The 23,948-nt window shown below is 44.2% G+C and overlaps 2 protein-coding genes across 4 annotated transcripts in view; both read left to right on the top strand.

The window, feature by feature from the left end:
* The window catches only part of LOC116221072 (dematin), a 35,393-nt gene extending 25,258 nt beyond the window's left edge, over nt 1–10,135 (top strand). For all 3 annotated transcript variants that reach the window (XM_031570348.2, XM_031570350.2, XM_031570349.2), the window contains 15 exons: nt 1,474–1,525; nt 1,982–2,062; nt 2,549–2,695; nt 4,579–4,623; nt 5,006–5,159; nt 5,306–5,350; nt 5,522–5,668; nt 5,891–6,030; nt 6,728–6,833; nt 7,684–7,736; nt 7,926–7,974; nt 8,175–8,182; nt 8,412–8,477; nt 8,693–8,773; nt 9,265–10,135. In XM_031570348.2, the coding sequence (XP_031426208.1) occupies nt 1,511–1,525; nt 1,982–2,062; nt 2,549–2,695; nt 4,579–4,623; nt 5,006–5,159; nt 5,306–5,350; nt 5,522–5,668; nt 5,891–6,030; nt 6,728–6,833; nt 7,684–7,736; nt 7,926–7,974; nt 8,175–8,182; nt 8,412–8,477; nt 8,693–8,773; nt 9,265–9,378 (1,251 nt within the window). In that variant the 5' untranslated portion in view covers nt 1,474–1,510 and the 3' untranslated portion in view covers nt 9,379–10,135. The remainder of the gene's footprint in view (nt 1–1,473; nt 1,526–1,981; nt 2,063–2,548; nt 2,696–4,578; nt 4,624–5,005; nt 5,160–5,305; nt 5,351–5,521; nt 5,669–5,890; nt 6,031–6,727; nt 6,834–7,683; nt 7,737–7,925; nt 7,975–8,174; nt 8,183–8,411; nt 8,478–8,692; nt 8,774–9,264) is intronic.
* An 80-nt stretch (nt 10,136–10,215) lies between these two features.
* Nucleotides 10,216–23,948, top strand: part of si:dkey-220o5.5 (actin filament-associated protein 1-like 2) — a 31,801-nt gene continuing 18,068 nt past the window's right edge. The window contains exons 1-4 of the mRNA XM_031570347.1: nt 10,216–12,941; nt 20,038–20,172; nt 22,238–22,315; nt 22,474–22,541. Of these exons, the coding sequence (XP_031426207.1) occupies nt 12,926–12,941; nt 20,038–20,172; nt 22,238–22,315; nt 22,474–22,541 (297 nt within the window). The 5' untranslated portion in view covers nt 10,216–12,925. The remainder of the gene's footprint in view (nt 12,942–20,037; nt 20,173–22,237; nt 22,316–22,473; nt 22,542–23,948) is intronic.

Raw genomic sequence — 23,948 nt, 5'->3', positions numbered from 1 at the left:
TTGATTTCCCCTGGTTCAAGGACTATAACCCACTGCACTGCGTCCACACTAGTGCATTGCAGATTGTATTGTATTTTAATAGGATTATTAAATGGCACGAATAGCTTGTAATGCTTGGAGAGCTGTATGTATTTGACATTTGACACGGTTTTCAGAAACGGGGGAGAAGGGTCATACAATCCCATAGACGGTCTCTGAGGAGCAAGGGGATATAATGACAGGCTTTAGCACTTTCATCCATCCATACATCTATCCCTCCCCCACTGGTGCTCTCTTCATCCCTCTCTCCACACCCCCACCCTCTCTCCACCCTCAGCTCTCTCACTCTACCCTTCTTCATCCCCTTCTACTTTTCTCTTTCATTCCGCTCCATTCATCCCTCTTGACTAACTCACCTCTACTCTCTCAGTCCCCCTCACCAACTCTTTAATGTAGCTTTCTTCACTCAATGTATTCTTCATTGTCCTCATGCATACACCTTTCCACACACTTCTCCATCCCCTGTCTCAGCTCACCATCTCCTTGCCCCCCCCCCCTTTGTCACTATCATTATCTTGATCATCTTATATCCCCATATGAGAGCAGCTGAAGCTCTTTCAACTGCTCGTATGGGTTGTATCAGCACAGACAAATACAACTTACCAGAGGAGGCTGAATCCCTCGTGTCTTATCTAGCTGTCCTTTTGGTCTTGCACAGTAATGGATGCTGGCACCAAACCAGCAAACCGGGGGGGGGGGGGGGGGGGGGTGAAGTCACCCTTTGTGGAGTGTTGTTTTATGCATAAGCCGCATCTGTAATACATTAGTCTGGCTGAGGTTGTGCTTGTGCTTTACTTTTCTCATAATAGCGACGATTAGCGGAGTCCCTTTTGATTGGAATCAGGCTAAGGGTGGTGTACTGTTGGTTTTTCCAATGTGTGTGTATGTGGCTGTGTGTATATGGCTGTGTGTGTATGTGGCTGTGTATGTGAGTGCACACAACCCTGTGAGCTTTGAAAATGAGTTTGAGACTGATGCTGCTTTTCAGCGAAGGACAAAAGGACCTTAGGCCCTCTAGAATGAGCCTTTTGTGTGGAGGGTCACCAGAATGGACCACACAGAGAGCCCTGTACAGTATTATCTCTCTATCTCTCTGTCTCTCTATCTCTCTATCTCTCTATCTCTCTGTCTCTCTCTTTCGCTCTCTGCCTCGGTCTCCCTCTTTTTGCCTTGTTATCTCTCTTGCTCTTTATGTCTCTATGCCACACACATACCACAGCAGACATGTATAGTTCTGGATCAAGCTCAGAACACTTACAATCAGAGGAAGTTGTTCTCAGTTTGTATGTGCCGTAAATAACATCTGCAACTAAAAGTCCCATATGTGGGCAGTAGTTGTGATATAATTATATATTCCTCATAATCCAATAAATGTATTGTCCCGTTGGCAAGTGATTGATGAAGTGTATTTCCACTTTTTTCCTTCAACTCCAGTGTTTCCTGATTGAGGAAATCTGCTTTGTAATCCTCCATGATGATGCAAAAGGTGAATATGTGCACTTGTCTTGAGTGAATATGTAGTAACTACACCCATTGCACTAAAGTGGTTCTGGGTAATTTGTTGTAATTCCCCTACCGTTAAAGCATTCCGTCCCCATACACTTTACCTGTGTGAACATTACATTTACTGGTATTGCTCACTCACTCTTTTCCAAAGTGACCTGCAGCATGTCTTCCATCAGTATGTGTGCTCCTTGAGCTCCTAGGGTATCGAGCCCTTGCTCTTCCAGTTTAGCTACAGAAGCACAATGGATATTATAGACATTACATTCAGCTTCCCTGTGGCATTATTTCAGTGTGTTGTGTAGTCCCTGTAGAAACACAGAAACACAGAAAGTGAGAACATATAGTTGATGTCCCCAATATAGTCACATCGCAGACACATGTCACTCATTCAGCATAGCCATGTGAAAAATTAACTTTGACCCCTTTTGGTGAGCAGCAGCCAACACGTACGACACCTGGAAGTGTCTGCTCTCTCCGAGGGCCCCATGTGCCCGGGTCGCCAGCGGTTACCATTGTGGTGAGTGTCAGCCACTTCCTGCTTCAATCATTTAATTAGTATTATCATTTTAACTACTTGAACTTATATTTTGTCAGTAGATGTAGATATCGCTATCAAAGAAAAATATACATTTTAGTAAAAACTTTGGCAAAGAATGTGATTGCCCTTTCATACAGTATGTATGGACATATGTACATTTCTATACACCCTTGCCTTAATGAACATAATGTGTAGCACAGAGCACCATTTTAGGTTTGTGTGTTTGCATGTATGTTTGTTTGTGTGTGTTTGTTTGTCTGTGTGTGTGTGTCTGTGTGCCAAAGAGCTCTCTACAGCATTCTCCCTTATGCCCCAGTTCTGTCTTCAAGCCCTCTGAGGATTCCTCATTGCAACGCTGTGTTTCAGCCTCTCTCTTGCCATTTTCTACTTCTCATTCCTCCTACTCTGCTCTTCTGTTCGCCTCCTCTATCTCTCCCTTGCATTCTATCTATATTTCACTCCCAGGCTAAGATGGACAACCAGGTCATCGGGTATAAGGACCTGGCAGCTATCCCTAAAGACAAGGCCATACTGGACATCGAGCGGCCGGACCTGATGATGTACGAGCATCACTTTAGCTACACGCCCCTGGAGCTTTCGGAGAGCAGAGAGGTTTGGGGCCACTTTGATACTGCATCATGCTATTCACTTTACTGTGCATTCACTTACTCTACACAGTCAAAACGGGTCCTCTGACAACCGTACATTGCTTTAGCATTAATTGTGCCCTCACAGAGCCCTCCAAAGGGCTGTAGAAAAGCCCTTTTTAAGAGAGCTGTGTGGATGTTTCGAATGACCATTTTTCAAGGAATGTAGGCTACCTTAGTGGACTTGCCTTAAGTTAAAAAGCTGAAGAGCATACTGTCTGGAGTCAACAATGTAGGTTACGCCAAGTTGTGAATTGAAGGAGAATAAGTATGGAACGTTATATGGTTCAGAGTCTGGGTGAGTGGTGACATGGCGGTGGGGTCTAAATATGAACAGCGCCACTGCTGTGACAGATTCATTAGTGTGGCGCAAGAATGGCAATGTGATAAGGCAGAAACTGTACTGCGTTGGGATAAGATCTCTTGATGAATACGCTTTGCTTTATCATTTGAGATGGATGTAACTGAACACATCAGATGTTCAAATCCCGTGGCCTTCTATTTCGTAACCATGGGTACATCCTGTTTCTGCAGCTACAGGGTTGTTCTTTTTATACACTGACAGCTCTTATGTAAGGCTACTTTTATGCAGTATTGATGCTGCATTTACATGGGAAACCCACAGCCAAGCTTTTCTATACCGTACCGCGTTCAGTGTATGTAGTGTGTGTGCTGTGTTGGGGGCCTTGCTTACAGAAGCCTCCGATCAACACTTGCCAGGTCCTCTACTCTTAGTGTGAAACCAATGTATGGATCCAGCAGGGTTGCTAGTGAGTGATGACCCTAAGGAAAGAGGCAAGAGGCAATGTTTAGTACAGAACTAGACATACTGCACACTGCATGAAGTGAGAACGAGAATGAGAGAAGGTTTTAAAGTCTAAATTAATTCTGAAGACAGACCAAAGCATGTCAGAGGAAAACATGATGTTACTTGTTGTAGTGACATCTTATACGTAGATGATTTTTTTTAAATTGGGTAAATATTTTCTATATGCATTATTAATGAGTCTACACAATTCCATTCACACACACATGTATTAGATGCTGAATTTTGGTTGGCCATAAGTAACCATTTTGTTGAGCAAGCCAAATGGAAGCATTTTAGGGCATGTGAGCAAATGTAGAGGCCAATTTGCCATAACAATTTTGTACTTTTTTGGTGAAACGGTTTTGGAGCTATTGCCCAAAAGGTGCTTTGAGCCTACCCCACTTCAGGGGGCGCTAGTATGAAGGGACCTGCCCACCTACGGGCACAAACCTTATAGTCCGTATCAACCATGTGGGGCTACAATCATGTCAAGTTTTATGTGGATTGGTCAAGTCTAAGTATACAATACCATCAACCAAAAATCTTTGAAAAAAAGATTTATTTCCCTTTAAGAAACATTTAAAATCTGATTCTGAATGACACAGAAATAAAGACTTTTAGGAGAGCTGGATGGAGCTTGACTTCAGTGGTGATAAACAGTGAGAGTGTTGACTCTCATGTCCTATCTCAGTTTTCTGCTGGCCTGCCAAAGCACATCTCTCTCACCCATTCTTCACTTGGGAAGACATCAATACTGTTCAATAAGGATGTGTTAACCTGACAGTCAGATCCAAGATCCAAGCGCACTCTTGACACACACACACACACACACACACACACACACACACACACACACACACACACACACACACACACACACAGAAAAGTTATTTCCCTGCTGCCCTTTGTAATGAAACTGCTACGCTCCATTAAGCCAGTAAATCTGTCTACTGGAATCTCTGTGTCTCACTAAAGCCCCCCTCCCCACCCCCCTCTCTCTCTCCTTTCTTTCCCTCGCTCCCTTTCTCCCCTCCCTCCAGAGATCCATGTCGCCTCGCTCCATCTCCCCGCTTCCATCTCCTGAGGTAAGATGGATGGTCTCTGTGTGTGTGTGTGTGTGTGAGTGTATGTATGTGTGTGGCTGTGGGTGTGTGTGTGGGTGTGTGTTTGCACATGCCTGTGCGTTAGAGGGGGTTTCCCTTGTTACCTCTGTCCACTGGACTTTTAAATATATGCGTAGATCTGCATATGTGATTACGTGGCAGCGTTGTATGGTAACAGAGCATGTACTGCTTTTGTGAGGCTCTAAACATGAGTGATTTCGCTACCAAAGATGCAGCAGAAAGTTTCTACAGAAAAAAAAACGTTTAAGAAAATGCTCAGTTTTACCACGTGTGCCTGTTACCTAAGGGACTTGATCCATCCTGTCACAGTGTCACAGTTTAACCGGTGTCTCTGTGACTCTAGGCTCTGCCTAAGGACCCCAGAGACTGGCTGGAGCAGAGATCCTCCGGAGCCTCATCCCCTGCCTCCACCACACAGAGCAGCAAGACCAGCAAGACCAGCCAGCAGAGCAGCACCTCTGCCAAAGCCCCCAACCAGCACCATTTCCACAGGCCAGGTGACGATGCCAATCACCCAGAGTTCCTGGCACCGTGCTCATGTTTTGCCTGTGTGATAGTATAGTGGTTATAGCAGGGTAACTGGATGCTATACTCATATGACTCCAAAGTAATGTCTAATCTTTTCGACCTGCATGTTTTACAGAAAATGGCAGTAATATATACAAGAAGCCACCAATTTACAAGCAAGGTACAGTTTTATTTTACTTTGTACACAGTGACCTTTGACATTTTTTTGAAAGTACTTGAAATAACCTGTAAGTGTGTGTGTGTGTGTGTGTGTGTGTGTGTGTGTGTGTGTGTGTGTGTGTGTGTGTGTGTGTGTGTGTGTGTGTGTGTGTGCATGTGTATGTGTGTTCAGAGGCATCAGCTGTCCCACACAGTAAGCACATTGAGGATCTGATCATTGAGTCCTCCAAGTTCCCAGCGGCTCAGCCTCCTGATCCCAACCAGCCCTCAAAGATAGAGACAGATTACTGGCCCTGCCCACCCTCGCTGGCTGCCATGGGTATATGCATCTCTGTATCTCACCTTCTCTCTCTCTCTCGATCTCTCTTTCTCTCTGTCTGTCTCAATCTCTCATCTTCTCCATTCTGTCACAGTCATTCTCATTATACCGTCAACCTCTATCCGTGTTTTTCTCCCTTCATCATCAACATTCCATATTCTGAGTGTTTCAACTCCACTCCTGTCTTCATTTCCATATAAATAACTCCTGCTTGTGTCTCAGAGACGGAGTGGCGGAAGAAGGCCATATCGCAAAAGAAGGATGGAGAGGGGGATGGAGAGGGGGACGAAGAGTATGACGACGGGGATCTGTCGGACGACATGTGGAGCCTGAGGCAGATGCAGAAACAGGAACTAAATAAGGTAGAGAGAACCACAGGAACTAAATAAGGTAGATAGAACCAGCCATGGGAGGATGGACAGACAGACGGATAGACAGACAGACACCAAAAGAAATCACTTCCCAAGTCTGTGTGTTCTCATACGTACAGACTGGATGTTCCTCCTTTCCAAATTAGCGCACTGACATGCTGCGACAAAATGGTCATTTATGCCATTTACTCTAATAAGGAGAAAAGGACAGTATAGAATGTAGCCTTGTCGTCACCGAACAACAACAACTGTCAGACACTGCAACTGTGAAACAGGAGCAACCCTTAATGCATTATTTATTAGCACATCACGCATCAAAAAATGGAAATGGATCTACAACGATGTACTCAACCATTTCAGTGCCGGACTGACAGCCTTTGGCACTCCTAGTAGAGCCCACTGTAATGGCATTCATTTGGGGTCCGTATCAGATTGCCCCCAAAATGTCCAAGGGACATATCCAGTTTTCACTCTGAGCCTCAGTTATCGATTCCATTGTTAAGGGGGAGGTTGTGGTTTTCTGTTTTTTCTTCTTCTTCTATTGACTCTCTCTATTTCTTTTTCTGCTTTTTATCTCTCTCTTCCTGTTTCTCTGCCTTCTCTCCAACTCTCAACCTGTTTCTCTGCCTCTCTCTCTCTCTCTCTCTCTCTCTCTCTCTCTATCTCTCTGTCTCCATCTCTCTCCCAGATCCAGTCAAACTTGGGTAAGTTGATCCTGAAGGAGGAGATCGAGGGAGCTGCTCCTGTGCGCCGGAAAACCCGCTCTCTCCCTGACCGGACCCCAGTGCAACTAGGTGTGCATGTGTGTGTGTTTGTGTGTGTGTGTGTTTGTGTGTGTGTGTGTTGGTGTGTGTTGGTGTGTGTTTGTGTGTGTGTGTGTGTGTGTGTTTGTGTGTGTGTGTTTGTGTGTGTGTGTGTGTGTGTGTGTGTGTGTGTGTGTGTGTTTGTGTGTGTGTGTGTGTGTGTGTGTGTGTGTGTGTGTGTGTATATGTTTAATGAATTTGTTGGTGATTACTGTATCTCAGTGCATGGCTAAATGACTCACATCAGTATGTTGTGTCTGATTGAGGTTATGTGACAGCCAGCTGTCAGTCACATCCCTGCCTCAGACAGATGATGAGTGTGGGCACTGACAGCCATAGAGATGCTCAGTCCACAGACAAAAAAAATAACAAAGTCAGCTGTTCTGCATTAGGCCCGGCAGACTGACTGTGCAGACTGCGCAGGGGACGCTGAGATAACTAACGCTTGGGCGATGAACACGTTCCAAAGCCATCAGCTGTCAACCTACTGTCAAAGCCGTTTGAAACTGACAGGTGCTGGGAAGTCAAGGTCCAGTCAGTTAGTTTATGGTTAGGAGTTGGTTCATCAGAACTAGAATGCCTGTATCTCAGTTTGGTGAGATGCTGTGAATTTTGGTTCAGGAATAAAGAACAAAGAGCTCACCTAGTGAAGCTGTATTTTCCATCCCCACAATGACCTCTACTGATGGTAGGGTGTTATTGGTCTGGCTGAAAAGTACCAGCTGTGTGTTTGGAAAAAGCAGTTTTGTTGGCAAACAGGCCTGCTACAGTGTGCCAGATTTCACCAGCATCTGTTGCAGTGGATGAGTGTGACAGTTTCTGTGTTATGTGTCTTTTACAGGATCCAAATCCACTTCTTTTACATCATACGACAGAACTGGGGGCCTGGCACGGGTGAGAGAGAAAGAAAAACACAGAGGGAAAGAATTAGTGGATATAACTTCAATTGTAATCCTTCTACTCAAAATAGTTTGATATTGATTGGGCTTTCTCTTCTATGGCAGATGTGCTGCATACGGCAATGCTTTAAATTTATGACTGTTGGCTAAATTAGTGTTTAATCTTCTGGTCTCTGGTCTCTAGCTCCAGTCTGCTGAGTTCTCCACCTCCAATGCTGATAAAAATGGACAAGGTGAGTGTGGCTGTGTGACAACAACTAATATAGATTGACTGATAGACCTTGTGTAGTGTTCATATGTTTTGTTCTGCATTGGGATCACTGTATGTGTGGATAATTACACTAGTGTTGTTGTCATAATAAGGAAATACTGTGTAAAATAGAAAATAGTTACCCTGGCTTTAATTCTGTTTATACCATTTCTTCCTTTACAGCTTTTGAGGTAAGTGCTTTCATTCCCTAATGGAATGCCATGACCACCTTGTGAGTACAGACCCAGTTTTATGTGTGTCCAATGACTCCAATGGTGTGTGTGTGTGTGTGTGTGTGTGTGTGTGTGTGTGTGTGTGTGTGTGTGTGTGTGTGTGTGTGTGTGTGTGTGTGTGTGTCTGTGTGTGTGTGTGTATGTGTATGTGTGGGTGTGTGTGTGTGTGTGTGTGGGTGGCGAGCAGAATGGAGACACGTCCCGTGGGAGAATGGACAGAGGGAACTCCCTGCCCACTATGCTGGAACAGAAGGTGAGAGACTCCAACAGGAAACGGTTCAGTTATGGGCATGGAGGAACACTGAAACTGTATATCGTGTGTGTAACTCAAGTGTGTGTGTGTGTGTGTGTGTGTGTGTGTGTGTGTGTGTGTGTGTGTGTGTGTGTGTGTGTGTGTGTGTGTGTGTGTGTGTGTGTGTGTGTGTGTGTTTATGTGTTTGTGTGGGTGGGTGTGTTTTACAACCCCAGATTTATCCCTATGAAATGCTCATGGTGACCCAGAAGGGCAGAAACAAGCTTCCACCTGGAGTGGACCGGATGAGACTGGAGGTAGAGTTTTACCACCAGAAGCCACACCTCAGATATGTTCCTTACTTCCGGATCCATCTGATATGGCCACTGATGCATGTCCCAGTTAAATGCATATGACTTTCTTTAAAGCAATTTAAAGAGGAACGAACAAAACAGCAGTTTTAATGGTGTTTCTTGGAGAACATTCTGAAAACATTTGTGGTTTTCCAGAAAAACATTATGCCCTAGGATCCATTTCTAGGACTGTGGAAGCCAAACCCTAACTAAACCACTTAACAGTAACAGAGAGAACTGTCTGTTGGTTGATCAAATACAAGTTAGGTGTAATTTAGTAATGTAGATTTTAGTTAATCATCAGGATTTGCTTGATTAATCTGAACAGGTTGATTAATAAAAACAGGTTATAAAATGTTATTTCTGACATGAACAACTGTATCCCCATCCCCACTCTCAAGTCCATGAATATGTCATGCTGTATTAGTTTGGCCTGACCTTGCCTCTCTTCACAGAGACACCTGGCACCCGAGGAATTCCTGAGACTCTTTGGAATGCTCATCGAGGAATTTGATCGCCTGTCCCTCTGGAAGCGGAATGATCTGAAGAAGAGAGTGTGCCTCTTCTAGCACAGGGGTGGGGGTAGATGGAAAACATTTCCACCTTCTCTCCTGAAAATGAAGAGGAGCCAGAGCACTTCCTGTTCGGAAACCCAAAGGAGCAGAACTCACCCAATCAGACTGAATGCCATGAGGAGCTGACCAATCATCACGCAGTACAGCTGGCACTGTCAAAAAGAGTCCAGAATCCCTTTAAAAGCCCTTCTATCAGGCCACAGCGATCAAATTATACTCCAAAACTGTTTTATCAATGCCTCAATATTCTGTCTCTCCTCTCTGTCTCTCTTTAGCTTCAGTCGTAGTTATACGCTAGGATCCTGTTGAGATGACAAAGGCTTGGGCATTGCAGGGAAAGGCAAGCTAGCAACAGGTGTGAGGAGTGATGGGAAAGCAGTAGCTAATAGCTATGAATCACTGCTCAGACTGGGCAAGTCTGGGCAAGCATGAAGCTGTTCATGAGACCCCACAGAGATCCTCAGGCCTGGCTCTAACCCAATACAAGCCTCACTGTTCCAGACACAAGAGCACTGCCACTAGGTTAAGCCATGACTTAAAAACACAATGGTGACTTGTCTGTGACTGAATCATTAGGCAGACCAGGCCGCGCCCATCAGCTTGCGGCAATGCGCTTGCAGACAAGTTTCTGAGGTGTCGGAGGAAATGGTTTCACCTGATTTTCACCTCTTCGTTATGTTTGATTTATTTAAACATTTAAGCACACACGGACATACACACACATACTCTAGTGCTCTCTCTTTCTCTCCCTCCTTCTCTCTCTCTCTCTCTCACACACACTCACACATACACACACACACACAAACACATGCATGCACACACACACACACACACACACACACACACACACACACACACACACACACACACACACACACACACATACACAAACACTGCATTATTTCCTATCTTTAGTATATTTTCACTGATGAAAACAATCCCCTTTTTGAGCGCACAGTAACTGATGCCATCTTGTTCCGAGGGAATAACTAACTGAAGCGTTGCTCTACACACTGGACAGGAGTCACTTGGCACAGTTACTTACTTGTATGGTGGGCTACTTCTGACACGCATACAAAAAACAATCTATACCATCTCTGTGATTAACTTATGCCATCTGGCAGTATAACGCAACCCTCCTTCCACCCCATTTTTCTCTCTTCTTTTCATCCCATTTTGCTGCTAATGCATCAACAAGCACCTTTTACCACGTGGTTACATCCTTTTCTTGCTTTTGTTTAGAACTGCAGTATTCCTGTTACGTAGGATAAGGATAGTTTAGGACACAAAGGGATCTTTTCTTTACAAACTTACCGATTACTCTCCCTCCCTTTAAATATCTTCTTTCTGATGGTTTGATCTTGCAGCCCTAATCACTGCCCTCTGTGTATATAACATAGTTTATAAAAACCTCCCTACACTTCAGTGAATTGCAGAATGATATTTTTTTCCTCTTCTTTTTCTTGTCCTTGGAGTATTTCATCTACTTTAATTCAGTTTTCTTTTGAAATATTACAACAGCTTGTGTTTCTCTACAGTGACTAAATGATGTGCAGCTATTGTTTTTACTTTTCAGAGAGACTCAATTGTATCCAGCTAGACTGTGGCATGAATTTCAAAGAAATAGTAAAAGAAATAAAAAAAATAATCTGACAGAAAATAACAACATATTTAGGTATGAATGTAGATTAATATCCATTTTTCATGTTTACTGAGAGTATGACTGCAAACATGAGAGGGCTAGCGTTGCCTTATGTAAAGATGGAAGCCCTACAGACACAGACTGTGACCTATGGGCTTAGATTAATTAGTTCCGACCTGTGACACCTGAGCCAATCCGGAACTTGATCTATTAGACCCAGCAGCCGGCAGTAGAATATGGAACACTACATTAGTTCTGATTCAGTGCTGTGGGCTTCAGTCGAGTTTAGACTCAGGCGCTTACCTGCGTTTGGCTGGAATGGCCTGCTGTAAGTAAACCAGTGCCATGCAAGCCTGCCCCCTGACTTGGGACAATAGTAATACTTCAGAGGGTCTGAATGAAAATCAGAAATGACCCTGAAACCACACTCTAGCTCACATACACGTGGAAGCTTCAACGGTGGAGCCAGGCAATAGGGCAGGCTTGCACATTTCTCCTTGGTCTTGGTGTACCACCTTATATCAAGAACCAGACGGGGTAGACGTGGCTAGGCCCACAGGAATGAATTTCAGGAGCTTCACCCTTCCCAGATTATCATGGCTAAGACCCTCACTGTCACAAGTGTAAGATTCTAGTTAACCATATTTAAATGCTAGCTCACAAGTCACATAATCACTATTCGATCACCATAGTGTTCTCTGTGCCTGCCGTGTCCTTCCATGCCAAGATGGCGTGGAGCTTCTTAGCCACTTAGAGCTACAGCTACTGTAGCGGGGGACTGTGACTGAACCCATAGGCGCACCATATGTGGCCAGGTACAGATGTTATCGGATGGTGAACCCCAGGTAGCTCATGAGATTGATTCAGCTCTTCTCCAGTGTGAGGGGACTATGTTTGTGCATCATGCCTGCGCTAATCCACCCTGTATCACACTGTTACTCCATGTGCTTTCATGGGCACCCAACTTGTGCCAGGAGACATAACTTTTGCATTCACACACAAGCGCACTGTCACACAGGATCATTTGAAGTTGTTCTTTTTTTTATGTGATAGTGTGTTGGTAAGGATCGAAATAAAGGATGTTGAATACAGCTGACTGGAGTGAGTGATCTGTGAGTGGTCTTCCTGCTAGTCTTGTCTTCACCTTAATCCGTACACAGAACAGAACGGAAGTATATCCATCTTGTGAGTTTGAGACATGTATTGTTGCCATTTAAAGGTGTCATTTGTAGTTTTTTTTGTCTTCAATAATGTTAAATACATTTTTCCAGGCCCACTATAATGAACAATCATTGAACAAACAGTAAACAGATCACATTTCCCAATGTATTGATTCTTTGTTTCTATTGTTTATGCATGTATCTTCATTTGCTGATATAGAATGTTTTAAAGAGATGCAATAAAAACTCAAACAGTCAGTCAAGGCTGACAGAATAACCACTACTATTTTAGGGGGATATTATTGTATTGAAGCTATGCTTTCATAGTTACATTATTATCGCAAATGTAGAAATACTTTTGTTTTGGACAGCAATACAACACAGCAAGAAAAGACAGATGCTGTGCCTCTAGAATGCCACTTCACTTGTCTGTCGATAGGGTGCAGTCTAGGCCTCATCTCTCAACAGGCGGTCTCTTTGGTGGCCCCGAGACGGTATCAGGTTTAGAGTTAAAAGAGAGGGGGGCTCAAACTAGTGGAAGTCTTCGAGGAAGGAAAGTGACGTTGAGCGTGCGGTTACATGGTAATATAGTGGTAGGACAGAAACATACGGTAGCGGTAGAATAGTGAACTCAGTCATTCAGCTGTGTAGTAGTCTAGAGCTACAGATACGGCTACGGCGATGACTTCTGGAGGAGAGCGAGGCGACTTTGGTGGAAAGCTTTGAACTGTTCGCAAGGATGGACAAACAAAAAGGTACATACCCTCTTCATTCATACATATAGGGCTACACATTAACTTTAACAGCGTATGTGTGTCTCAAAGAACACAGAAAAAAAGGAACCTTAAACTGAGGTTACATCTAGGGGGACAGTGGTTTTCATATTGGTATCTCACTCCAGGGGTTTATTCCGAATCAGGCGGAATAACAAAAATGATGAGGATTTGTTTTCCTATATTTTTGGTTATCTGTCAGCAGCTTCAGTAAATCACGCCTGTTCATTGGTTTCTCTTTATTTTTATGTTGAAAGTTGTGGGTAGCAAAACGTTTTACTCATTGTTCGAATTTAAATTCGAATCCAATCATTTCGATACACTCATGAACGTGTTATAGGGAGGCTTTTGCATAGCCAACTGGTACATTTACAGACTAGTTTCAATGGCCAGTGTTATCATAGCCCACTGCCCCATGGATGGCCAGCTGGACACATACCAGCTAGAAGCACATTCCAGTCGGACAACTGTTGGCTAACTTTAAATATTGGGACTTCTTAGCTGTGGCTGATACTATGTCTGTGACACATTTGTCACTGATATTGAACTCGTAAAGGTTTGCATACGTTCTTTATTATTAAGTTATGTAGCCAACATTACCCACCAATTCCTTCCAGCTTTGTCAAGCCCGAGGAATTCGTGGTGTTTTTGAAAAATACTTTGAGTAACTTTTATCATTGTTAAAGAATGCGTAATGTAACGGCTTCAGAAAAGCTATCGGAAATACCCTCCTCTCTCGTTCTATCGCCGCCACAGTGAAATCTCAAGAGAGACCAGACCCGCGGGATTGTTTACATAACTTAGTTGCCTAATGAAAGGACGACATATACACTCTAAAACCATTTTCTGTCGAAACATAACAACATTTAATATCGAAACACTGTTTGGGATTTCACTTTCAGTTGTGGCTATTTTCCCTTTCTTGTATCGTGTCCTCTAAAAACTGACCCTCTTTGGAAAAAAAATGACATCATGGATAATATTACATGGCTTAATCTAAACTGCCCGTTTTTGCCTTCCTCCACATTTTTTAGCTGATGCCAAGGCTATCAGGTCACGGGCACCCGCTCTTCCATTTGATATTCTTCCTTCTTCCTCGTTCTAGCTGTCACTGTGTACAAAATAAAACAAGAATGTGAGCGCAACAGTAGCCCCAACCCCCCTCCCTCTTAACAGATAGATGTACCCATCACCACCCACACTGACAGTCTCTCTCTCTCTCTCTCTCTCTCTCCCTCTCTTTCGCTCTTTTAATGAGAAAGTTAATATAGCTAGTAATGTATAGCATGCCATGTAATCTGTGTAATAGGCCCATTCATTATCGATCTATGTCAGCATTGTTTATTTACCCAGTGGCCACTGGAGTGGCCGGCTCTCATGCCATGTCTCTTTTCACACAGCGGGACTGGAGTCACTCTTCAAAGGCCCCTGTGGTTTTATATACTTCTCAACTCAAAGTCATGGCTTGCAGCTTGAAACTATCAAGTCAAAATGACAGAGATGATTGTCAATCAAACCGCACCGTTGCAAGATAGCAGTTTTTTCCCTAATTCAAATGCATGTGTGTGTGACTGAGGATGTTTTGTACAACCACTCACCATCCATCCTTTCCTGTATGTTTTCATTCCTGCAGTTTGGGTATGTAGGTCATTGCTAAGCCAGTTTCTGTGGGTCTGTATGTGCATCTCAGTGTCCTCTGTTTATATGCATAGTTTGTTTACCGTACTTGGTTGTGTGCTTGTGAGTTTATTTGAGAGTATCTCTGTGAAGGCTACCGTCTCCTTCAAACACTCTGTATCTTCAAAGCATCCAGTGGCAGCAGTAAGGAGAACAGGATGTGGTGCTGATAGTAGAGAGCTCTTTAATGTGGAACATCAGATCCTCCCACTCATTAAGACACACAAACACTGTGAATCCCACCACACATTCACCTCCATGACTTTCATGGCGCTGCAGGTCCCAATCTGGACGGCCACCTACTCATTTAGGTTTTTTGCAGGTCATTGCTGCAACCAGAAGTCATTTTGTGTTGTGGTGAGGCCGTTTTTAAGCAAATGTGCAGTGGAATCAGTGAAACAGTCGTGGTTTGGAATAAGAGGGTTGGAGTTACATCTGAAAAGGAAACCTCCACCAAACAAACCAGAAAGTGGGCCCTCTTGGGTTCCAGTGGTCTCATCTTATTGGCAGACCTCCTCCTACCCATGAGCCCTGAGTGTAGGCCGACGTGGGCTTCAGTCAGCTGGAGGCCAAAGTCTCCCTTGTGTGCCCTCAGTCCTGAAAGAAAAAATGGCTTTCTTCTCTGTCATTGTAGAAAAACATAGGAGTGGGTGTTTGAAGCATTTCCGAAATGTGGAAAATGTCCTTGCTCGTTCCAAAGCATTAGTTTTGCTAATGAATGTAGAGGTGAAAGGGGCTAGCCCTTGGAGAACGTGACTGGAACATAATGAATGACAACCACAGAGCCAAGTTCGCTCTCCTCTTTTTCAGTGGGCTAAATGGACCTTCTGTGGTTTGTTTTGAAGCAGATGAAGATTGTGTGAGGTTAGATCTTTTTTTGAGATAAGACAAGAAATGGGAAATCAATGTGCATGGCCCTTGGGCCTAAACTCTGCCCTGTAGTGCCTGCCGATGAAGGTCTGTTGTTTCCTCAACATCGGGATTTACTCATGTATTTGTTGAGGAGGTTTGTTGCTTTTGTTTCGGAAATTTAGGACCTCCTCGGATATTAAGGATTGTGTGAGGAAATGAGACCATATGGAAGACTTTCTTGAGGACTTTACGGTAGTTGTCTGGTCAGTGAGTTTAGCCAGGGCTGCTCAGACACCTTTTGTGGCTTAGTTGTGGCTCCAGTGGTTTCAGTGAGTGCCGCGAGGGAGAGTCTGGGACCGATGGAAGGGCAATTTGTCATGGCGACAAGGAAATGCCTCTGTAATCTGCCCCCCTAAAGATGATAATGGAATAACTCCTGTTTTTACAGCTGAGCGGGAGATGCTTTGATAAACAAACATGGAACATGAGTTAGATGCACATCATTTATTTGATGAAAATTGTACTCTGGTTTTAGAATAGGCAGCATGGCAACTGTTGTTACTACTAGGGGTTATAGATTTAATTCTCCGGACTAACATACATTTGAATATAAATGTAATGTTGAATTGAATTGAATTGAAAGATGACCCCAAATAAGTACCTATTGCTAATCTTATTTAGTATCGCTGATAGAGACCATGTTTGGTGGAGACCTGCAATGGGTGGTCTGTGACATCATCTTTGAGGGAAAACTGCCAGAGGTCTATCTCCTCAGGTTCGAGGGAGAGAGGAAATAGCTTGGCAGGAAATGACTGGGTCTGAATCCTGCCCTTCATTAGGATGAGAGGTGGATAGAAAACGAGTAAGAGAGAGAAGGAAGGGAAAAAAAGTAAGAAAGAAAGCAAGAGGGAAGAAGGACATAAAAGTGCCCACTGAACCCACCAGGGTATGGAGAGACGCAGCATGTGTCCCTTCAGCAGAGGCCTCCCAGCTGTGCTCTCACAGTCTGTAACTTCGAGAGTGTTTAGAGCGGAGAGGAAGATGACTCTCCTGCTTAGCCACCAAAGCGATATCCTGCTGGGTGAGGACAGTACAGCTGAGGGGTAGTTAGGGTGACTTGCCTTGTCCAAAAAGGTCATAAACTGTTGTGGCAGGCAAGCCGGATATACGGGCATAAACAGTTAGGAGACTTGGGGAAACAGCACACTTTCCCAAGAGGATTCACTGAGAGAGTGTTTAGACTGAGATAGGTTGTATGGAATGATGTTCTCCTCCACTACTGCAGGTTAATGTTGCCAGCCCATCAGTCAGGCATTGACACTTGTTTGACCGGATGGTGTTTGCTTTGTGACTTTGCTGTTAGCATGTCAGTGGGGAATCTGACAGATCTGAAGGTCGTAGTTAGCGGGTCATGTTAGTGGGAAACAAGGTGACTCTTTGTTAAAAGCCTGGTCAAGTGGTCTCCGTGATATCAGCAACAGCCGAGAGTGCCTTGTTTCTGTGTTAAATGTGTGAAAAATAGTTACATAGAAAGTTTTTGTGGACCTTTATGAATGGAGATCATGTTTTGTTGGTCATGTTGTCCAGCTGGTTGTTACACATTTAGCAGGATGAGTAAAAGCAGTAGTGAATTCTTGTTTTCTGTTCTGTGGTTATAGTGTGTTGTTTCATTCCAGTTGGCGTTGTTTACATGAATTTTATAGCCAAGGCATTGTTAGATTCCCCACACTTACCCGTGACCTTCTTGGAAATTGCTGAGAACTTGGGCTGGCGTTTGCACAGATGTCAACAAGGAACGTCTGATGCCAGGAGACACTAGACCTGGGGGACAAACCCTTAAACAGAAATCAACATGTGATAAATGATCAGTTCCAGGAAATGGCACATTAACCTCTCACCTCTAGAATAGAATAGAAAAAAAGATTTATCATAATGAATTCATCAAGTCACAACATGTTCATTAAGAAAAATGGCCTTCACGTGCATTATGCTCCTTAGATATTTATAGAAATACTAGCACCAAACAATTAAGTGGTGTTTATTGACTTTAGTCAACATCATGTGATGCTCCCCACAGACCAGCACCTTCTTCAGCTTTTGTGGATTTGTGGTTGTACTCTAACTGAGATGGAATGAACAGACCCGGTCATGATTTAGTCTCTTTTTGGTCTAGTAGCAGTGGAGTATGTTTACTCCAGCTGAGAAGCCCCTACACTCCATGAAACAGCCTTTACCTAACAGTAGATGACTGCTTCTTTCATATCCCCTCCATTGTTATTTAACCCAACCCAATGCTGCATGCAGCGGTCTCAAGCCTCTGCCCGGATAAGTCAAGCCTACACACAAAAGTGCACCTCTACACTTGAACAAATGAACAAACCACAATACACAGCCAGTGTTTCTGGTGTAGGTCTTTCAAATGCCAAGTCCCCAAGGCCTCCCACTCACCACAGAAAAAGGTTGTTCTCACCACTGCGCCCCCCCCCCCCCCCCACCTCCAAACCACTCAGTCATGTTTACAGCCTGCCCCCCTCCAGATGTAAACAAGCAGGCTGGTGTTAGAGCACTTATCCCAGTCACCTTTCTCCTATTAAAGGGCCCTTGCCACACAAAACGCGTTGTGAGCAGAATCAGGGGAACCACACTATAGGCTCATTGTAAAGGTCTCCGTATCACTGGAGGAAAAACAAACAGACGGAAAGAGAGAGTAGAAGAGTGAAAAAGAGATGTGTGCATGCGTGTGTTTGTGTGTGTGTATGTGTGAGAGAGAGAGAGGTTATGGGTTAGGAGTTATGGCGAGAATGAAGTTGTTGTTGGTAGAGGACAGAAAAATAAAACTGCAAGTCTGAAAGTCCTTGTTCAGTGTGTGCATTTGATGTGCGTGTGTGCAAGTGTGTGTTCTGCATGTGTGTGAGTGTTGTATGTGTTGTGTATATGTATGCTCTACATAGGTCCTGTACCCCTCGCCCCCGGCCCCGCCCCCTCCACGACCACTTCTGTTTATCTGTGACTGCATTGATACATACATGTGTGTCATGTCTACAGTGGAGTGAGTGTGTGTTTGTGTGTGTTTGTGTGTGTGCGTGCAGTTGAAGCTCCATGAATTATGAATTATCAGTGGTGGGCCACTGGAGTGTGTGGGCCTCATTGAGGGTCGGGGAGCGTTGTGTGTTCTTTGTCCAGGGTCCCCGCGGCTCCCCTGACAGAGGCACATTCAGCCGGCCCCATTCATCCCCGCCGGGCGGACTGGACTCCCTCTGTGTCTGCCAGCCAGACAAGAGGCAGGCTGCAGTGGGCTTCTGTTGGTCCCACACGAGGAGCACTGTCTCTCTCTCTCTCTCTCTCTCTCTCTCTGTCTCTTTCTCTCTCTCCGCGCTCTGTTTTTGTATTTTAAGACACAGAGAGGACGGAGATTGAGAGATGAAGAGAGTGAGAGAAAGAGTGAGAAATAGAGGGTGTGGGAGAGATGGTGAGGATGAGGGTGAGATACAGAGAACCCTATGACTCGACAGGGTCCCTTTCTATTAAAAGGCGTCTGTTGTTTTGCGGCCATGAGAGTCTAACAGGGATTGGTCTGTGTGCCGTATATACAGAGACGTGAAGCCAAAACAACAGGGGTCTACCTCTCCTGTTGCCATTGAAGTGATGCGACAGTGCATCTGTTCACTAGGAGTGGAGAATGATGGGAGAATACCTGGAAAAGGCATTCCAAGAGCAGGAATTACTTATAAGGGATTACTTATACGTTATAAAGGAAAGGATTTGATCAAGACAGGGAGATGCGAATTGTCAATGTTACCGTGGTTTAATCACAGACTGACCCTGAACTCCCCCTCCCCCTACATACAAACACACACACACACCTGTTCGTGGCACATTTGGTTGACTTGGATTTCTTAGTGGGGAGTCCCTACTTAACGGTCTACTCAACGATCTTTTACTCTGCATAGTTTTCTGCTGACTCTTCGGCACACTTGGCAAAATGTGTCCTTTAAGGTCACAAATTAACAGAAATTAATTCATTCTGATAAATATTTGGTCAAAACTGTTTCTGGCTTCCTAAATGTACAGTATTTGATAATAAAGATAATACAATTCTGTTTAGTTGTCCGTAGGTCCTTTGGTGTGTTTGATGTTGGCCTTGGTTGTGCATGATGTATGCTGAACTGCACCTAAATCAGTCAATGACTTTAGTTTTGCCTCTGCTAAGTGGACTCATGAATCTGTCCTAACGTTGTTAGCCTTTCCAAATGCAGGCAAGGTGATACCCAAATTAGTAGAGAGAATTAGACCTTCGGGAGCTACAACATCTCAGCAATTAGGGAGAATCCTTCATTCATTCTTCTTGTGGCTATTTCGAGTCTAAAACTTGAGAATAACTCGCTAGGAACAGTTGGAGTCTTTTTCCATCGGGCTATTTTTTACAACAACAGAGGACCAAAACAACCAAAACATAATTTTTATTTATTCATCCTTACCTTGAGTGACCTTCCCTGGTATTCTCTCTGCTCACACTGATTCACCCCCCCCCCCTTCTCTCTCTCTGCAGTTCTTGCACGGCTCCTGTCAGACCTGCAGACGTTCCTGTCGGTTCTAGACAACGAGAACCTCAGCTACATCGCCCAGGCCCAGAAGAAATCCATCTCCGAGTTGCTCGCCAAACTGCAGGACAAGGAGCCAGCTGGTAAACACACTGCTTTCCTCACAATGGCCAAGTCGCCATGTTGGCGATTATGATAGGACAGGCATAGTTGTGGTAGTGGGTTGCCATGAGAGGCGGCTAGAGGGGAAAATACGTTAGCCATGCTGGAGTGAGCTTACTGGTGCTAAGGACTACTCTTACTCAGTGCTTGGCTTTGTGCTTCTAGAAAGTTCCGATTTAGAAAAAAAACTATTTCTCATCAACAAATGGTTCCCAATGGGAGTTTTTCTTTTGTATGGGTTTTAGTAGCACTTGATAACTCTTATAATCCCAGTGAATGAGGATGAGAAGGAGACATATGTTATTGTTGTCATTCCAAACATTTAGCCAGCTCCTCAGCTTAGTACTGGGTCTTTCCTCTAGTACTGGGTCTTTCCTCAAAGCCTTTCTTGTGTAGACACCAAATAACTTTACCTGTTAAGCAGGAAATACCTATTTCACAAGTACAGTAATTTACCTGGAATATTCCTCTGTGGTCCAGCATTTTGAAAGTAATTAATTAACTACCGATAATATCCCATACCATGGTGATAGAAACTGATAAAAAAAGAAACCTCTCCTGGGTTGGCCTCTAACAGATTATCCCAGCTGTATGGCTACATCACCGACAGACCGCTGCGTTGCCAAATATGAGATCCACAATAGCAGCGACCTGCTGAGGAGCAGGATCTTTCCAGATTCTGTGGCCAGCTGTCCATTATTCTCTTGCTACTCTGGGTCATAAATTCCTGTGTCACCATGAAAAACGGCTTTCCGTTTACCGTGACCTGACAATGATGTCAGCATGGCCCAAAGAACGGGATCCATTATGCTCAGGTCTCATCACTGTCACCATATCAGTATGTGTGTGTGTGTGTGTGTGTGTGTGTGTGTGTGTGTGTGTGTGTGTGTGTGTGTGTGTGTGTGTGTGTGTCATTGTGACTGACAGAGAGAGAGAGAGAGAGAGATAGAGAGAGAGAGAGAGAGAGAGAGAGAGAGAAAGAGTATGTGTAAAACTGTCTAGCATATCAAAGTGAATAACACTTGTATACCGCATCTCCAACACGATCCTTGAAATACATTTACTGTAAGATTCTGTTCCAAATGTGCATTTACCAGGTGTGAAGTCATCCTGGTGTGACACATCTAAATGCCTTTCCTTGTATCATCATGTCTTTACAATGCTTCTAAAACCTCCACTCAGAAACAACATGTTTGCATGACAACAGTGTCTGGGAGAGCCAACTTTAGCTGTCTTGAAATAAAACTTCCAAAAGAAAAACCTTACTTGGAAATGCAACTGGAAATGTCCAACCCATAACATTGGGGGCGGGTATCTGCATAGAATGACAGAGATATATTTCTGTATTTGAAGAAAAACATCACCATTTCTGTCTGACTGACTCTATGACCTGTAAGGTGTTGTGAAGTGAGGCTCCATTTGTGTAACGGATGAGGTCATTGTGTGAAAGGTGAGTAGGTGTGAGGCACACACACACACACACACACACACACACACACACACACACACACACACACACACACACACACACACACACACACACACAGTATTTACACTTCCCCACTCCGCCCCCACCCTCTCCCCCTGTCTCCGACCCCGTAATACTTCTCTGTCAGACACCGTCTCTAAGGGCTCTGTCCAGCAGAATGCAGACAAGCAGGACACGCTGGGGCTGCCAAGGTCTGCTGAGGTGGAGACGTGTGCTGTGGACATTTATAAGCAGTGAGGCAGAGCGCCCTGACATAGTGGCTCTCTCTGCTGGGGTGTTTTATGGGAGGTTGTCTGATGGCATTACACTAAAGTCTATCCCCATTCTCATTATAAGGCAACGACATGAAATAGATTAAGTGCATCTCCTCAACGTCTGGTGTGCTCTCTAGAGGTCTGTGGTATGCACTGTGTTTTTTAAGCTTGACGGCTGAACGTTCAAAAACAGAAATGTACTGACTAACCTTGAATGAAGTGTTTTTTTTTTCATGTATATTGTTTGTAATTCCAGTGTGTTTTGTCTCTTTCTCCCACTCTATCTATCTCTGTTCGCTGTAGTTGAAGATGCTGAATACATGATCATGAACTGCCCATCAGGTGCTCCTAACAATGATCTCAGGGAAAAGCCGTGTTCAGGTAAGCCTAGTGAGCACTGATGTGCAGACAGACCTAGCCACACGCTGATACAGGAGATGTAGAGATACACCTTTACACAACATCCATTCAGTTAAGTGTGTGTGTGTGCGTGTGTGTCTATGTGTTTGTGTGTGTGTGTTTGTGTTTATATTTATCAGCTGGTGCTGAAGTGGACTCCTCAGAAGAGCTCCGATCGTCCTCCTCTACAGAGTGGCTTCGGTCAGGGGTAAGGCTCTCTCTAACACACACACACACACACACACACACACACACACACACACCATACACACCATACACACCATACACATACACACACACCATACACACACACACACACACACACACACACACACACACACGCTGATGAGCACCCAAGGCCTTACTAAAATTAGTTTTTTGAAGTGCTAACAAAGGGGCCAACTTACATGGATACTTCCATGATGATTCAGAGCATCGGTGTGACATGATGACGGTCTCAAGAGATACGTGTTGATGGTAAAAATAGAACCTTTCTGCTAATTTAGAAACTTAGCTATCCTTTCTGTCTCTTTTGGTTCCTGAACAGAGAGTCAGGATGTTGTTTGGGGAGGTCTGACGATAGTGATTTAGTAGCTGGTTTTGTGGCGCATTGTGAGTCCCCTTAGACCGGTTGTCAGTGCTGTTGTGTTGAGTGGAGATGCACCCCTGGCTTGGGTGGTGGTTCGCAGTGGTGTGTAGCTCCAGCCTTTTTTACTCAGAGTCTACATTGACTACCTCTAGGCACAGATTGCTATGTGGAATTGTGTAGCAATGTGGAAATCACTAGTGCTGTGCCGCACGGCGTAGTCATATGAACAGTACTGTGTGTGTAATGTAATTTTGTCAGTTGTAGTAATGTGGAGCAGTTTTGTAATGTAGTGTTGTGTAGTATTGTGTGGTGTAGTTGTGCAGTGTTGTGTAGTATTGTGTAGTGTAGTTGTGCAGTGTTGTGTAGTATTGTGTAGTGTAGTTGTGTAGTGTTGTGTGTATTGTGTGATGTAGTTGTGTAGTGTTGTGTGTATTGTGTGATGTAGTTGTGTAGTGTTGTGTGTATTGTGTGATGTAGTTGTGTAGTGTTGTGTGGTATTGTGTGGTGTAGTTGTATAGTGTTGTGTGTATTGTGTGGTGTAGTTGTGTAGTGTTGTGTAGTATTGTGTGCTGTAGTTGTGCAGTGTTGTGTGTATTGTGTAGTTGTGTAGTGTTGTGTGTATTGTGTGTATTGTGTAGTTGTGTGGTGTTGTGTGGTATTGTATGCACAGATTCTGCAGGGCTGTTTGTGTTGTGAAATGTGGCATGCTGTAGTATTGTGCATTTTGGGCAGTGCTACCCACCAGTGTTAGTGTGTATTTTGAGGTTGAGTGGTGCTGAGTCGCTGTGTGTAATGACAGGGCACAGTGCACTGGGCCTTACCGGCTCATCTGTGCCGACTCGGTATTTGTGTATCTGTGTGTGTGTGTATTTGTGTGTGTGTGTGTGTGTGTGTGTGTGTGTGTGTGTCTGTGTGTCTGTGTATTTGTGTGTGTATGTATATGTGTGGCATGTGTCCCTGTATGTGTGTCCTTGTGTGCACTTGTGTGCGTGCCTGTATGTTTGGGGATGCTGATGAGAGGATGCG

This window comes from Clupea harengus, chromosome 7 (genome assembly GCF_900700415.2).
Source record: "Clupea harengus chromosome 7, Ch_v2.0.2, whole genome shotgun sequence".
Classification (NCBI taxonomy): Eukaryota; Metazoa; Chordata; class Actinopteri; order Clupeiformes; family Clupeidae; genus Clupea; species Clupea harengus.
Note: the sequence above shows the minus strand (reverse complement) of the source record. Positions and strands in the feature narration are given on the sequence as shown.